Raw genomic sequence first — 17,577 nt, 5'->3', positions numbered from 1 at the left:
GACTGGACAATGGTCAAGGTTGATGGGAGTTCTATTACTACTACTACAGTTTAGTATCCCCCCCCCTTTATCCTAAGATCCCAGAATTAAAATGCAACATTAATATTCATACAGTGGTACCTTGGTTTAAGAACAGTCTAGTTTAAGAACGATTTGGTTTACAAACTCCGCAAAACCGGAAGTAGTGTCCCAGTTTGAGAACTTTACCTCGGTCTAAGAACGGAATCTGAATGGTGGAAGGGCACCGGCGGCGGGAGACCTCATTAGGGAAAGCGCACCATGGTTTAAGAATGGTTTCGGTTTAAGAATGGACTTCCGGAACAGATGTAAGTTCATAAACCGAGGTACCACTGTACACGATTTTCCACAATATTAAAAACAGTTTAAAACAACTTAAAATTACACAAATAAAATGTGTCCTTAAAATATACATCAATTGTCAAAAGCAAGGCTAAAGAGGTGTAGTCCAGGACATATGGGGGACACTAGGTTGGGGAAGGCTGCTCTTTTCCCACTTTCTGTATATAGACAAACATTCACAAACATGCACACTGATTACCTTCCTCACATCTTTTCCCCTATGTTACATGTTACCTGGAAAACAGTAGCCTCTTGGAGGAGCCAGAAGGTTTAGCCTGTAAGCCTTGCCCATGAAAAACAAAAACTTTGTTATAGCTGTAGCTGGTGTCCAGGAGACAGTTCTGTTTAGTTGATTGCTGTTGTTCATTGTAGATCAGCTTCAGTGGGGTGGCCTCAAAGAAGAGATTGCCCTTTTGGCTTGGGTGTATGGTGAAGGCAGTTGGGTGTGGATGGGCTTGCTCCTACAGCCCCAAGTGAGAGATTCAAGCGAGGCAGGAGGGATGGATATGAATGTACTGGCTTCCAAGTTAGAAATGCAATGCTGGGGAATTGTGTCTGTTGTGAGAGCAGATTGCAGCTCACAAATACATATCCTGTGTGGTTGGAGATATTTGTTGATATTGTGATCTTATATTGTTTGGCATTTACAGTCGTACCTTGGTTTTTGAACAGCTTAGTTCTCGAACATTTTGGCTCCCGAATGCCACAAACCCGGAGGTGAGTGTTCTGGTTTGTGAACTATTTTTGGAAGCCGAACGTCCGGCAGGGCTTCCGATTGGTTGTAGGAGCTTCCTGCAGCCAATCAGAAGCCACGCTTTGGTTTTGGAAGTCAGACTTCCACAATGGATTCCGTTTGATTTCCAAGGTATGACTGCACAGTACTTTTATACTTTTTTTGAATTAATATGCTGTTCATCACATCTGGGGCCTTCATACCAAAAGCTGTTTATATACAAATCATAACATGAATATTTGCACACAAACATGCAAGCATTCACAACCATGAAACTTAACAACATCATAACTTCTTTTCAACACTCTCCATACCCAGTGCATCTGGTTGAAGGTATGTATGAAGATACAGAGTGCTCTGTGTGTGTTTATACAAATATTTGCCTTCTACTTACCCAGTTTGAAATGTTTTATCTCCCTTAAACAATACAGTCATACCTTCGCTTACCTAAACTTCAGGATCCGTAAGTGGCAAACTCGGAAGTATATTTCCGGGGTTTTGCCACATGTGCAGAAGCGGTCCCTCCAGTTGCGGAAACCTCGGGATCCAACCGGAGCTCCGGAACGGATCCCGTCCACAACCGGAGGTACCACTGTAGAGAATTTTAACTAGGTCAAATAAAGATGTCCTGTTTGGGTGTGACCAGTCTACTACGTGACTGGCAGTCTTATGTTATACCATACACACTTGCCTGGAAGTAAGTTTCCTTTGAGATCAATGGGATTTACTTATCAATTAGTATTGCACTGATACAGTGATCTACATCACAGTTGTATTCCATCTGAGGAGCTTAGTTTTCTAGCTTCACTAGTTGTCCTGAGAGATGTGAGCTCCTTGTCCCAGTAAATTTCATAAGCAAGTGACCCACTTTCTCCAGCCATAGGCACTGCCCTATTAGATCACCATCTAGTCTAGTCCATCATTCAGTTTCCAGGAAGGAGAAACAGGGAAGGTGGAACAAGCTTTTCCCCCCTGCTATTCCAGAGGGTAGGAACTGAGCGATTGGATTCAAATTACAAGATTCCAACTAAGCATTAGGAAGAACTTTCTGATGGTAAGAGCTGTTTGACAGTGGAACTGACTCCTTTGGGAGGTAGTGGACTCTCCTTCCTTGGAGGTTTTTAAGCAGAGTTTGGATGTCCATCTGTCATGGATGATCGCAGGGAGCTGGACTAGATGACCCTTGGGATACCTTCCAACTCCATGATTCTATGAAACCAATTGAGTCCTAGGAAGATTGCAAGCATCTTGTATTATTAATCTTCTAGTCTCTGGCATCTTGAGGTGTGTTTCCTCTGACTATGAAAAAGCTGCTTAGCTATCATGGCTGAATTCTGTTAATTCCCCTAGGACTCTGAGTTCTAGGGGAACTCCCCCGAACAGATTGTTGTTGTTGTTTGGAGGCTTCCGTGGGCATAAGCAGATTTCTGTTGTGCAAGTGGGTGGACATCATTGGTCAGTTCACATTTTCTATACTGGGATGGCTAATCTGTATAGTGTGGTGTAGCCAGTGTGGTGTAGTGGTTAAGAGCGGTAGTCTCGTAATCTGGAGAACCGGGTTCGCGTCTCCGCTCCTCCACATGCAGCTGCTGGGTGACCTTGGGCCAGTCACACTTCTCTGAAGTCTCTCAGCCCCACTCACCTCACAGAGTGTTTGTTGTGGGGGAGGAAGGGAAAGGAGAATGTTAGCCGCTTTGAGACTCCTTAAAGGGAGTGAAAGGCGGGATATCAAATCCAAACTCCTCCTCTTCTTCTTCTTCTAATCTGTGGCTGTCCAGATTTTGTAAGGCTACAACTTACATAGGGGTTGTATGCAGCCAAATCATTTTGCATGTCAAACAACTTCTGCAGGTGCAACAGAACTTCCACTCCCTCTTCTCTCTGGTGTGAAGCCCCAGTCTGATCTGGGGTTTTCCCCAAGCCTCAGAGCAGATTTGGTGTCAGTGTAGGGGGAGGAAGGGGAGAGGGAGTTCCATTATGCTCACAGAAGTTGCATACACAGTGATTTAGGTGGAGTCGATCTATAATTGCTGACCATTGACCGTGCTGGCTAGGATTGATGGGAGTATGAAGTCCATCAACATGTGGAGGTCACAAGTTAAGGTCCCCTGTCTACATTATTTGAGTAATTACAGCAGGGCTGTCTTTAGCATATGCAACGCCGGGGTCCAAAGATCCGTCCAGCATCCCCAATTTTTTGGGAGTGGGGAGCCAAAGTTGAGTAGGAAATAACTGCTTTTGTTTCCTGACTCGTCGGGAATATTTGACACTGGGGGGGGGGCAGGAACTTTCGCTCCATTGCTTTTCACTGCTGCCGATTGAGAGGAATCCGTATACAGTTGGTATGCATTTGGCGCTCCCCAGAATTCCTTGCACCCCTGGGTAAAGACAGCCCTGAATTACAGCTAGTTTAGACACCCCTCATTGTATGTGTGAAGTTAGGATTTTCTGCTGTAATTAATATCCCTTTGCTACTCATTTGGTATTTTGTTGCCTATTTAGTATGTGTGAAATTTAGTCAAATCACTGGGGGCTTGATAAAATTGCTGCAAATGCAGGATGTGATCCATGAGCTATCAGTTGACCATTCTTGCTGTGTATTATAAAAGCATAAAAGAATGATTTCTTTGGCATTGCCCAAACCTCATGGGGGGACTGTTAACACGAACAACCTGCCACATGGAGCCATACCCACTTGGTTGAATTGCAGGTTGCCATCTTCTTTAGTTTTTGTACATAAACAAGCCATTATCTCTTGTGGACAGACATGTTCCTACGCTGCCAAGGATATTGGACTGAGTGTTGCATTCCCTCCCCCTTTAGTTTAGTAAATCTAATAAGCAGCAGAGCTACTGTGGCTTAAAGGATGTTTAGAGTAGTTTGTAAACTAAAGTTGTAGACTACCCTGAACCAGTGTCAGGAAAGTAACTTTGGTTCTATTATGAGAGGTCAGTTCACTGGATCTATAGGTTTTGGTCTCAGAGAGATGGCTCATATATCACAGAGAAGCACACTTGTTTTCTATTGTAACATGCAAAGTGGGACTCTTATTTACTGCTTTTGCTGCAGTTAAATATAGTCATCCCTCATTTTGCATGTAATGGCAGAAGCATAATCAATTCATCCTTCTGCTTCCCCCCTCTTGAGTTTAGAATCCTCTATCTTTAACCTCAATTGCTGATTTACACTCCTCAAAAGAGAGGAGTATTGAGTGTGATGGGGGAAAAAGATTTAAAGAAGTTGGGTTACATAATCATAACAACATAAGAGACTAGCTGGATCAGACCAAAAGCCCATCTAATCCAACTTTCTGTTCTCACAGCAACCAACCAGACGTCTGTGAAAAACACTCAGGCAGAACATGACACATAACAGCACTTCCTACTTGTGTTTCCCAGCAACTGATATTCAGAGGCATATTGCCTCTGATAGTGGAGATAATATAGTTATTGTGAACAATAGTGAGTGATAGCCTTATCGTCCATGAATTTATCTAATCTCCTTTTAGAGTCATCAGAGTTGGTGGTCATCACTTCTTCAACTTGTACAAGTGAATTTTTTTCCTTCCAGTAGCACCTTAAAGACCAACTAAGTTAGTTCTTGGTATGAGCTTTCGTGTGCATGCACACTTCTTCAGATACACACAGATAGGTATGGCAGACCAACACGGCTACCTATCTGTAACTTGTACAAGTGAATTCTGCTGTAGAAAAAAGTGCTTTTATCTGTCCAGAATATCCCACCATTCAGTTTCATTGGGTGACTACATTCTGAGAGGAAGGAGATCTATTTCCATTTTCTCTACACACTTTAACTTTACACACCTCCATCACACCCCCCTTATTGTCATTTTTTAAAGCAAAAAGCCCCAAGCCTAATCTTTCCTCACAGGGGAGATGCTTCAACCTCCTAATCATTTTGGTTCTCTGTGTTCTCATCTTCAGTTATTTTTATTGAGGTAAATTATACTGACTCATACTTCAAAGAAAACCAATAAGCGGTTAATCATCTATGTATAACTAGTAAGTTTGAGCACTACAGCTTTAGGACAATGAGCATGCAACTGCCTTTAACATGACAGTCATTCTCCAGAAGTGGTTGTTGAAACAGTAAATATAAGCCATCATATTACCAGGCACTTAGCTTCTGACCTGGTTTGCAAGTAAGAACAATAGAAGTAATAGAGACTAGCCAGGAAATAAACAAGCTAACTAAATGGAGATTGGTACATTCAACAGGTATCAGAGTTGATTTCTACGGTAGTTCAGAATTAGCCTTGAAGGCACCAAGGAACCCGAACTTCATTTGAAAGAAGACACTCCATGGTAGGTGTAGGAAAGTTAATATGCATAATTTACCCACCTTTTTTTTAGAACTATGTGTCAGTTTGGTAAAACGTGTGTCTGAAGAAGGTTTTAACTAACGTGTGGGAAAGCAATTTTGGAAAAGGAGAAAGGACTTCAACTTAATGCCAGAGCTTGAGAGTTTAACACTGTGAGAATTTCAGACTGAATTGTGCATTGCAGTGAAAAATGCTATCAATGATTTTTTCATATCTTGTAGCTAGCATATTAAGAAATGACTTCTTTGGCCAGGAGTCTCTAAATTTCACCTTGTTTTCCAAGTGAAATTGGGAAGCTTACCAATAGGTTCAATTGGGATTTCTCCCTGTTCTATATGCAATTCTCAAGGCTGAAGTGAAATGTTGTTCTATTGAAGGAAGTAGAAATCTTACCCAGCCCCACATAGCAAGCATGTTGAGCCTGGTTATATATATGTTGAGCCAGGATTTAATAAGCTTCCACCATCTCATAAAATGTGATTAGTTGACCTCAAACCAGGAAAGCAGTGTAATGATGCTTGTTTTAAGAATATTCTACCTAAAGAAATATTTAAGGGCTCATATTTTTGTGGTAGTGAGTTTGATTGGAAGCTATGAAGCTAGTTTGTGTTCTTTTCTGCTCTGTTGCACACAACTATCTTCATGGATCTGACACTCTGTTTATCTGACAGTGCACTCAGTACTGCTTTGCCAGGGAAAATTGCACAAAACAAGCCCAGTGCATCAGCATTTTCATTGTGTACTGAGCTGAGTCTCTCTTCACATGGTCACATCCCCTTTTTAATCCTGGTCCTCATGTTTCTTTCCCAGTCCAGCCTGTTTTTGTGGTGTCTGTTGCTGGTCTCCCCAAGCTTGTGTTCTTGTGGTTTGAGTGTTATTTTGTGTGGATCACTGTGTTAAGACTCTCAGAAATTAAGTGGTGGTGTTCAATTGGTTCGACAGGACAGTGATCTAGCATTAGTGGTTTGTGGTAAGCAGAGAAGTGATGGCTGCTTTTAAGTTGGATTTCCTCCCAGAAATGATGGTGGATCATTGCTCCTTGAATGCCAGCCCTATGTGAGTATTTTGTTTTCATAGCTAATCTACATTAATGCTGATTGCTTTCAATTTGTTCTTTTGAAGGTAATTGGTGGGGGATTTTATTATTGTTCTGTATTAAGGGAAGAACCAAAAGAGGCATATAAGACCCTAGAGTTAATTCATGGAAGAGAGCCTAAAAAATGCTTGGAGTTGATACTCCATGAACAAGAACTCAATTGGGGACAGTATGTTAAGTTTGTACCCAGCATAGGATTATGTTCCAGGGTGAGTTAATTTTAGAGAAATACACTTTATGGTTCACATAGCCCTTAAGATACAAATAAATTAAATTCTGCACTATATGTGGCACATCCTCGCAGTTCAGGAGGGAATGCCAAATACATTCTTGTGAAATTTTATAGCTTGATTTGTAACTATTGTACTTTTTTAGCATGTTAGATTTGCAGTTTTACACATTAAGTTAATTTTCTGCTCCTTGTATGTGCAGACACCTTAATATACTTCAAACACAATAGTAAAGTTTACTGATCAAAATTATATGGTATGGATGCAGGTAGCTATCAAAGCATCATTCAGAGGCATTTAATGGTCATGGTATTAGCTTCATTGGAATAAACTGTTTTCAGGTAAGTGTGGGACATCTATTTTCTTGATTTTAATCCAGAAAGATCCCAAATTGTGTTTTAATCCCAAAGGATCCCTATTACAATTGCACTGGGGCTACTTCTGGCCCCTTCGATATCTAACTTTGCTCTGGGATAGCAATTTAACATACATAGTAGAAAGCGACTAGCATGGTTGGTTGCACCATGTGTGTGCATTGTGTTTCAGAGTACAACAGAAGAAACTCTACATAGAGAATTTACAAACACTCATAATTCAACACTAGGTGATGATGTAGTGTATTCATTGGAGTCCGAGTAAATGGGGGGAAATAGTATTATTTCAGTAACATGTATTTGGACTTGGTTACAAAAGGGCAAGGAGACACGCCTGTTTATACCTAGATCCAAAACATGTTGTTTGGGGGTTGTACCCAATTAATTATACTTGGAGTAGACCCATTGAAATTAGTGAACCTAAATTAGTTATGTTTATTGATAACTTTGGTTTATGTTTCATTAGTAACTCTTAGTAGTACTTGCATTGGATACAACCCCAGGAGTCTGTAATCCAGCCAGTTTTGCACAACTGGCTACACTTGTTAATTTATGGATTCCAGAAATCCTGATGCATAAGCCTTTTGAGAATCAACTATCTGTATCAGCTGCAGTTTCAGTACTTTCATGTATCACAACCAATATGTGAAAATAAGGGCTGTTGATTTTATTAATAGTTTAGATATGACTTCTAGAACTTAGCCCCTCTCTTTTTTATTAAGAATAAAAAGGCAAATTATTTTCTCTCAATTGAGTTTAAAGCTTCAGATTATTATTTTTGAAAATCAAATATTTTCCTGTTGAAAAATGCTGGGAAGCTTACGGCAATTTCTAACATTAAAAATACAAATAAGAAATTAATAGCACATAAAACAAACTCATTGTAAATATAATATTGGGGAGCACAACAAGATAAAATATTGAAAGAGTTATAATATTATCTCTTAGGCTTCAAAGCCCTGTTGAAGAAGCCTTCCTTGGTTTTTTTGATAATCAGTAAAGATAATTCACATTTGCATGTCCCTCACAACTGAGTTTCACACTTCTAGGGCAACTGCATAAATTGCTCTATTACATCCTATTGTAGTTTTAATTTTCTTGAAAGATAGGAATTTGAAATGCATTTTAAAGAAAATTGGACCTGTAACATAAAAAAAAAACTATTTGATGGTTGAATACTTCAAAACTTTTTATTTCAAATCCTTAGTTCCTTTAGTTCAAGGATTAATGTGAGGAAAACAAGTTCAGTTTTCCAAGATTCATTTTCAAAATGTTTTTAATTATTCAGAGTTTGGCATATTGGATCACTATAAGATGCCATCTTAGAGTAATTATGTAAAGTAGACATAATTAAAAACCCAGTTTTATTCATCTGAAAAATAAGTGGCCTGCCTTGTTCTGATATTTCTTGATTCTACATAATGTTACTGTTCTGTTAGGTGTGGAATGGTGGGTAACCATTTGAGGTAGCGGTGAGATCACACAGATCCAGTTTTCGGAGCATGTCCTAGAAGTGGGATTGGAGGCAGTTCACAAACAGGCAATGCGTGTTGCACACCCAATCCAAATTTTGTTTTATTCATCTCTCTCTCTCTCTCCCTTTCTTAAAAAATCTTTTAAAGATGTGGGCCCCCTGAGGAGTCACAGATCGAGTTAAATGAAGCATATCCACACTTACTGATACTTTCATACAGCAATATCTACAGCAGAGTAGCATACAAGTACGTAAAACATACTAGCAGTAAAAGAGGATTTATTTCAGAATAAATCCTTTTTTTCTGCTAGTATGTTTTATGGACTTGTACCTGATTTTTTTAAAAAAATAAAAAACATACAGTCACAAACCCTGTAAAAGCAAAATAAAACACCAAAATCATACCATTTTTGATAGGAAAGGCGTTAAAAATAAGTTACATATATAAAATAAGAAAAAGAACAAAACCACCCAAATCTCTTTATAAAACTTTGCTGTGGAAAAGATAAATCAACATAACCTATAACAGCAGCAGCCTGAAATAAATATAAACGCTTTTCACTTTGTAAAGTCTTGCTGTCTGGTTGCCCGGAGGCAATTCTTAACTTTCAGTATTGGAGAAAACTAAAAACATTTTTATAGAGTTTATGAATAAATGGGTCAGCCATCCCCTGATAATAATCAATTGAAAATAATGGAACTTAACGTGGTTCACAAGAAGGAAAGTGACAAAAACAACAACAAGAAGTTAATACTGTACAAAAAGTTACTCCCTTGCTGTTGCAGCATGACTTTCAGATTCTGCAATATTAGCCCTGTGTATGTTGTATGAAGTTGGAGTGAACAGTGTATGCCTTTGGGCAGCATGATGTTAATACAAGTCTATCTCCTGTCCCTTCACCACAACCTTATTCTCCTTTTTCCTCCCTGTAGCTAGACTGTAAAGTAGGGATGAAAATCTGTGTTTCTTCAGATGTCATTGAACTCCATCTTCCATCAGCACCAGCCAGCATGGCCAGTGGTCTGGGATGTTGGGAGATGTAGTTCAGCAACAGCTGGAGGGTTGCAGATTCCCTAGTCCTTATCTAGAGAAACCACATAGGCAAAGGAAAGCTTTGGCAGTTTTTTGGTGGTCTGTGGTCCAGATGCCTAATTCTTTGATACTGAGATCTGAAACTCAACTGCCTAAACAATAAGTCCATGTGGAAGCAACATCTAGTAGGGGCAATCAGTATATTCATACAAAATTCCACAGAATGGAAGAACCTGGAAGTCTCAGTAAATATATTATTTACAGTCTGTTCCAGTATTCTGAATAGTGCTTATTTCTTTGTCTCAAATTCACAGATTATCAATAGGATTGACAAACAGTCAGTTGACTGACTGTTGTTTGACTTTGATCCAGTAAAGCTAAGAACACCACTGTCGGTTTTGTTATTTTAAATTTTGCAACTGTACACTGGCCCTGGCATTCTATGGTAAAAGTCAAAAGAGAAGAACTGTTCAGTGAATTATTTCAGTCAGTAGAAATCGTGCTTGACATGGTTAAAAGTTATAATAATTCATTATTATTATTATTATTACTACTACTACTACTACTGTTTAAAATCCAATGTTTTACAATAACAATTTGTTTTTGTAATTAATGTAAGTATTAAATGTTTTGATGATGACAGTTAATTACTAGGTTGAATCTGTGTGCCTTCTGATATTAAAGCAAGGTTGCTATTTTTCTTCTTGTTCAGTTTTGAAAAAATATGTCACAGTGTCTGTGGATTATGAAATACTGGTTTAAATAGGAAGACATTGAATGCCTATAAGTGGAATGATCAAATGGGAAATTCAAATTCCTTTGTACAATGCCCTGCTCATTTAAACCTGAAACTCAGCAATCTACCATTGTAGCACAATTACCCTAAAGTGCTGACTACTGAGGTTTGGGGCTAGGGGAGCAGGAAGGAAGCTACTCATCTAGCAACAAATCTGAGTGGTGCAGTGCAGCGAATGGATGTTGCTGTTTTTTTGTCCCCCCGAAATATGCTGCCTTTAAGCTTGAAAGGTGAAACAAGTTTGAATGTGCACCTCATAGTGAAGGGGTGGATAACTTCTGCTTAGCAGGCCAAGTTTGGCTTTCTGCTGGTCCAGTTTGGCTCATGAGGCTGTTTCCCCCAAACCATTCCTGCCCGCCCATCTTATCAACATCAGTTGATAAGCAGGAGGACAGGATTTTATCCTGCATTGGCTGTGCCACTCTGGTGTCTGCAGGGAACAGGATCACGCTTCCTAGGCAACAGGATTTAATATCAACTCATTAGATGACATCACTTGACTGACAGGTGGAGAACCCTTGCTAGAGCAGTGTGAAAATGAGGGTGGAGGTGCTTCAGAGAGCAGTTGGCCAAGCCGCTCTCTGCCTCTTTTCAAAGAACAAAGGGTCTTAACCTTTGCCCAGCAGCTGATGGGTGAGCCTTGGCTGCACAAACCTCTTCCCGGCTCCCCACCTCTGCTATAGGGGCATATCTGTTCCCCATCTTCCTTTTTTCTCTAACTGACGCTGAATTGATCTTCACAAGTCATTGCTCCTGGATGTCTGCTCAGTCCATTGAATTGCCAAAGTATACAGACACAGTTCAAGTTTGTGCAAATAGTAAACCCAGTGATCCTAAGTGACCTATCAAGGATGATGCTGAGTTTGGTATGAGTATAGATATGTGGCACCTGCAGCAAAACCTTACAGTGTGTCGTCACTTCTGAATATGAGTGCTTTTCAGAGTTTCAGCTGGTCTTTTCTTCCATGCAGAGTATTATACCCAAACCAAACCATTGGTCTATCTTTAGGATTCCCATTCAGGAATTTTATTTTTATGGTTTTTAAATGTTTTTTTAAAAGTTCTATATGTCTGCAAACATTGGGTTCTCCCAGGCAGGTTGACACCTCCCTTTTGTTTCTCAGTGGCCCTGTTTTGGCTCCCATTTTTGTTAACACTCAGCACTTTAGTTTGCTGTTAGAGGGATTGGTGATATTTTTTCATCTTTATACTTACTACTAAATTCATTAGTTTTAAGTACACCAACTTTTGCCTCAGTTTTCCTTTTTCAATAAACCATTGTTTCCCCTTTATACAAGACTATAATACATTTTATTTCTAAGATGCTAACGTTTCTGGGGGAGAAAACGGCAAATTCATCTGAGACATCTGAAGGCAATCAAGTCTTTGGAGAAGTGTCTCTTCTCTCTTCCCACCACGTGCCTGGTTTTCAGTGGACAGAATATGTTCTCTGAATATCTCAGATAAGCAACACTTTGAGTTTTAATTATTATCTTTCTAATACATTTGAAGAAGGGTTGGTTGGGACAGAGTCTAGGAGGACCCTTACCATATGTTTCTCATTGACTCATGCAGCTCAAAGAAAATGAATGGCACACTAGACCATCCTGACCAACCGGACATTGATGCCATCAAGATGTTTGTGGGCCAGGTCCCACGGAGTTGGTCTGAAAAAGATCTGCGAGATCTGTTTGAACAGTATGGTGCTGTCTATGAAATAAATGTCCTCCGGGACAGGAGCCAAAATCCTCCTCAGAGCAAAGGTGAGAGCTCTCTCTTTTCTTTTTACTGGAAGTTTTGGTCCAAGATTGTTATGCGTCTTATTGACACTTATTACTCTGAGAAAGCATGTCTTTGTGTTGTTTTGATATCACGATCCGTTCATGATCTTCATATTACTGTATTTGGTGTGGTAGCAAGAAAAGCAGGTAGTAGGAAGGTTAGTTTAGATGTCTGTTGTTCTTCACATGCAGATGCAAACTTGGGCATGTCATTACATGTTGACAGTTTTATCGTTGAGCTTTACCTGCATAGTTTGCTTATTTTATAGGTTTTTTTCCCTATAAATGTGTGAAAAAGCATAAATGTGTGAAGTAGCCCTAAGTTGGGGGCATAATTCACATAATGTTATTCCATTTGGGTGTCTTACTGATAAGATTCACAAGCAAGGAGTGTCCACTTGATGTCCATTAAAACCTTTTCTACAAGATTGATCTGTCTTTTGACCTGTGCAACTCAGTCTCAAAGTGTGAAACAAGGCTCTCAAGAGTTTCAGGAAGTTGCCACAGAAGGTGTAAGCTCCTGACCCCCCATCTACTTCTGCCTTGAACTATTGACCCGGCCAGGAGGTAAGACTGTAGGAAAAGGTTTACTCTTAGTGTTACTAATAAGCATCTGATGAGGTGAAAATGAGTGCAACCATGAGCAGTTAACTTGCAATAGTAAGAAAAGGGTTTTATCTGCTGTATTGTGAATTCTGAAAACTAAAGTGTCATGCAGTGGAATGAGACCTCAAAATCCAAATGTCCATAGTGAAGGACGTTGCTACAAGATGCAGATAAAGGGGACATTTTTTTGCTCTCTCACTAAAAAAAAGCTCCCTGCAAATTGGGAAAAGATACTATTGTATTCGGGACCCTGTATCTTAAAAAGCAGAGGCATCACCTTGCCAACAAAGGTCCGTATAGTTAAAGCTATGGTTTTCCCAGTAGTGATGTATGGAAGTGAGAGCTGGACCATAAAGAAGGCTGATCGCCGAAGAATTGATGCTTTGAATTATGGTCTTGGAGGAGACTCTTGAGAGTCCTGTGGACCGCAAGAAGATCAAACCTATCCATTCTGAAGGAAATCAGCCCTGAGTGCTCACTGGAAGGACAGATCCTGAAGCTGAGGCTCCAGTACTTTGGCCACCTCATGAGAAGAGAAGACTCCCTGGAAAAGACCCTGATGTTGGGAAAGATGGAGGGCACAAGGAGAAGGGGGCGACAGAGGACGAGATGGCTGGACAGTGTTCTTGAAGCTACCAGCATGAGTTTAACCAAACTGCGGGAGGCCGTGGAAGACAGGAGTGCCTGGCGTGCTCTGGTCCATGGAGTCACGAAGAGTCGGACACGACTAAACGACTAAACAACAACATCATTCAAATGAGGAATAGTTGATTTCTTGTTAGTTCAATTTCTGCATACCTCCAGCCTTGGGTCTTGTGAATACGTAAGTCACTTATATAATTGAGGCTGAAGTATGTTAAATAGTGAAGGCATTAGAAACATTAATTTTGATATGAATCTTACCCTTAAAATATTCAGAATTCAGTTGGTGGCAGCTTTTGACTTAATGCATTCTGCTATCAAATAATTTATGCTGGAATGGATTATTTTTATATGTTATGCATCATGTAACTTGTTTGCGTTACAGGATGCTGTTTTGTTACATTTTATACCCGTAAAGCTGCACTAGAAGCACAGAATGCTCTTCATAACATGAAGATTCTCCCAGGGGTAAGACAATAGGCATCATCTATTTAATCTGCTCTTTCAATATTTCTGCATGAATCCACACTCAGGATGCCATCTTTTCTGGGATGTGGTATGTGGAGCCCCTTGGCTTGACTAATATTAATACATGTTACTCCTCATCTACATGGGGGTTACATTCTGGGCCCCCATGTGCACAAGTGAAAAAACATATACAGTGGTACCTTGGGTTACATATGCTTCAGGTTACAGACTCCACTAACCCAGAAATAGTACCTCGGGTTAAGAACTTTGCTTCAGGATGAGAACAGAAATCATGCTCTGGCGGCGCAGCGGCAGCAGGAGGCCCCATTAGCTAAAGTGATGCTTCAGGTTAAGAACAGTTTCAGGTTAAGAACGGACCTCCGGGACGAATTAAGTACTTAACCCGAGGTACCATTGTAGTTGGGAGTACCCTCTCAACACCCTTTAAACACCTTCTCTGCTTCCCTCTCTTCAATCAGTACCAAAAATAATGTATCCACAGCTAGAATTGAAGCCCTGGGTCTGGCAGGAGGACATACAGGAAAGGGGCAGCTGCTGTTGAGCTATCCTGCACATCAGCTGTTAGGGGGGAAGGCTGAGCAGCATAAACAAAGTCCTGCTGCATTTCAGGTCTCTTCAGGTGCTTCCTCTGTCCTCACTGACGTCCTCTTCGGGATTCGGGGAGGGTCTCCACAAGGACTCTCCTGCTCTCTCCTGCCATTTCCGGGTTTGAATTGAATTACTGAATTATTTCCCGGCACTTCGTGTGAGTTGATTGTGCATAGGTGGGGAGACGCCTGTACTGTCTTCTCTGTCCTCTGAATTAGTATCTGTAAAAATTGATTTATAAGTTCCCTGGTTACAACAGCTTTGAAAGGAATGTATAGTTGTGGCTGGAGGTGATTTACTCCCCAAAACTTGATTTCCACCTCTGCACCACTCCCAATCCTAATTGCTTTATCTGTGTTACAGATGCACCATCCCATCCAAATGAAGCCAGCCGACAGTGAAAAGAATAATGGTAAGTGTATGTAAAACAGGCTTTTTTCAAATTAATAAGTCTGTTATATGGAAAGTTCATTGATTTTGACTTAGAAAACAGCATCCAAGTTACTAAAGCATCCCATACTACTACTGCCTTTGTGCATTGCCTTTTGCTTTGCACTTAAGAAGTGAAAGAAGCTGATCCCTCTCCCTTGGTTGAGGAAATGCTAATAATACTTCTACAGGTTCAGCTTCAAGTTCTATAAAAACATATTCATTGTAAAGGCTTCATTGTGATCCTAAAAGAAAAGGGGGAAAGCAATATATTTGCTTTCTCGGAACGATTTTGTTATCTTTGCTGCCTAGTGAATGACGATAATCTCTGGCATATAGTTTTGCATCTAGAATTACAAGGCTGCTCTATATACACAACTTTCTCTTCTCTTACTATAAACCCTTCTGTTCTGAAAGAAGATTATAGTCTATTACAGCATACGAATATATATATATATATATATATATATATATATATATATATATATATATTTGAATGGAGCATTGTATTCAGGCTTGCAAGCTTGTTTCATACTGGAAATTACTTTGTAAAATCCACCTATGTTAAAGGAGAAATCACTGTCTTCTATTTATATTAAAAGGATGAACAATTTCTCAGTAATAAAAGCTGGTCAGTATTTTTTGCACTGTAGACTACTTTAAGCTTTTCATTTTCTGTGGTTTATTGATGTGTAATACTTTTTTGTTACAAATTATGTAATTATATAAAATACAAATATGTGCTCATTTGTCTATCAGCTTGTTCAAGAACGAACAAGTTGTTCATGGTTTAAATTTGTGATTTAAATTTTAAATATGGTTTTACGTTTTTGTGTACTGGAACAGGTTATTAATATTGCCAACAAAAATATGCCAAATAGCAGTGTACAATGAGAAGATCTCTCTATTTAATCAATTCTTAAACTAAGTGATGGTATCCAGTGCTCCTGTTCTGCTAGTGGAGTTATACTACTGAACAGAACTTCACTTCCTCTCCCTTACAGCCCCCCTGCCCCCTCAAAATCTGCTTCAAGGGCTTGGGGGACCAGATGGAGAAAATTTTGTGTTCATACGGTGAGGGGTGTGTTTGTAGATAAACTGTGAAGAAATCTATTTATATAATTTTACTTACTTCTTTAGTCAGGGCAGATAAGTGACTTCCCTTTTTTGTTCTTCTCTTAGCTGTGGAAGACAGGAAACTGTTCATTGGGATGATATCAAAGAAGTGCAATGAAAATGATATCAGAATGATGTTTTCCTCCTTTGGGCAGATTGAAGAATGCAGAATTCTACGGGGTCCTGATGGCTTAAGTCGAGGTAAGCATGGGGAGCTGGTATGAAATTGATGATCGTTTTGGAGATCTCTCATACCCAAAGTATCTTACTGGAAAGCATTTTAAATCTTTGAAGTCAGCAGAATGTCCACCTCCCCTTTTTTTGTAAAAGGTTTGTGTAAACTTAGCAAGTGAATTTGATCCTATTATCTTCCCAGGTTGTGCTTTTGTGACTTTTACAACAAGAGCTATGGCACAAACAGCAATCAAAGCAATGCACCAAGCACAGACCATGGAGGTAAGAAACGTTATTTAGAGTAACTGGGATAGTTTGCATTGAGCATACACTGGCCTTAACTGTTGGAAAGAGCAGAAGGTTCTGTAACTCTGAAGTTTTCTAAGTGTTGCTGTATTGTTTCGTGGTTTGAACCCCCGCTACTGTCACGCCCACACATAACCCCAATTTTATGATAAATTAGATAAGGTACATTAAAACGTGGGAAAACTGGGCTAGAACTCTGGAAGCTAGGAGATTTCTTTAATAAGATTGGTGTATTTTTCTAAATGATCAGAGTTATTTGTGGCCTTTGGAGGTAATGTATAAAGTATAACTATGTGAATTGATATTGCAGGGATGCTCTTCTCCCATCGTAGTGAAATTTGCAGATACCCAAAAGGATAAAGAACAGAAACGAATTGCACAGCAGCTCCAGCAGCAGATGCAACAAATCAGTGCTGCATCAGTTTGGGGAAACCTGGCTGGACTGAACACACTTGGACCCCAGTACTTAGCAGTGAGTTTCCCTGGCAGTTTCTGTGCAAAATCATTCGGTTTTCCCACAATAATTACTTGTAGCAGAAGAATCCTTGTGCTGATGTTCTGTTGCAAAACTCGGTGTTTCATGGGCAAGTTGGTGAGTGTAGGTAATTAAGTTGCTACCATTTAACAGCATTCATGTGCTCAGGTTGGTGAGGAGCGATCTGTCACTGTTTCATGAGGACTGAAGTACTGGCCTTCTAAAGGTTTTCATTTGGCATAAATACAGAAAGGATCTGTGTTATTTTCTGTGCTTAGTATGTGCGTAGTGTTTTCTGTGGTGTGAGGCATTTTTGCAATTACACAATCAGTGGCACACTAGCCATGAATTGAGAGAGAACATTTTGCATGCAGTTGTGTGGGCAGTGAGATTTCACCCTTTTAACGGTATTTGAGAATGCTATTGCTTTGTGTGCCGCTTGATATGGTCTGTTTGAACAGTGGCTATTCCACTTAGGACGGCGCTCTGGCTGTGGTGTAGTGCAGTGTCTCCCAGAAGTGGAGCCAGCCCTC

At 39.9% G+C, this 17,577-nt stretch overlaps 1 protein-coding gene across 39 annotated transcripts in view; it reads left to right on the top strand.

Annotated features, from left to right (window-relative positions):
- The window catches only part of CELF1 (CUGBP Elav-like family member 1), a 39,207-nt gene that overhangs the window by 5,507 nt on the left and 16,123 nt on the right, over positions 1–17,577 (top strand). For 15 of the 39 annotated variants that reach the window (XM_083604862.1, XM_083604860.1, XM_083604857.1 and 12 more), the window contains exons 2-9: positions 5,332–5,418; positions 6,378–6,491; positions 12,014–12,201; positions 13,853–13,935; positions 14,908–14,956; positions 16,156–16,290; positions 16,466–16,545; positions 16,880–17,041. In XM_083604862.1, coding sequence (XP_083460988.1) covers positions 6,421–6,491; positions 12,014–12,201; positions 13,853–13,935; positions 14,908–14,956; positions 16,156–16,290; positions 16,466–16,545; positions 16,880–17,041 — 768 coding nt within the window. In that variant the 5' untranslated portion in view covers positions 5,332–5,418; positions 6,378–6,420. The remainder of the gene's footprint in view (positions 1–5,331; positions 5,419–6,377; positions 6,492–12,013; positions 12,202–13,852; positions 13,936–14,907; positions 14,957–16,155; positions 16,291–16,465; positions 16,546–16,879; positions 17,042–17,577) is intronic. The other 24 variants (XM_083604861.1, XM_083604859.1, XM_083604856.1 and 21 more) reach the window with 2 other exon arrangements.

Source organism: Podarcis filfolensis, assembly GCF_964270895.1.
Source record: "Podarcis filfolensis genome assembly, chromosome: 1".
Classification (NCBI taxonomy): domain Eukaryota; kingdom Metazoa; phylum Chordata; class Lepidosauria; order Squamata; family Lacertidae; genus Podarcis; species Podarcis filfolensis.
This window is presented reverse-complemented; position numbering and strand designations above follow the sequence as displayed.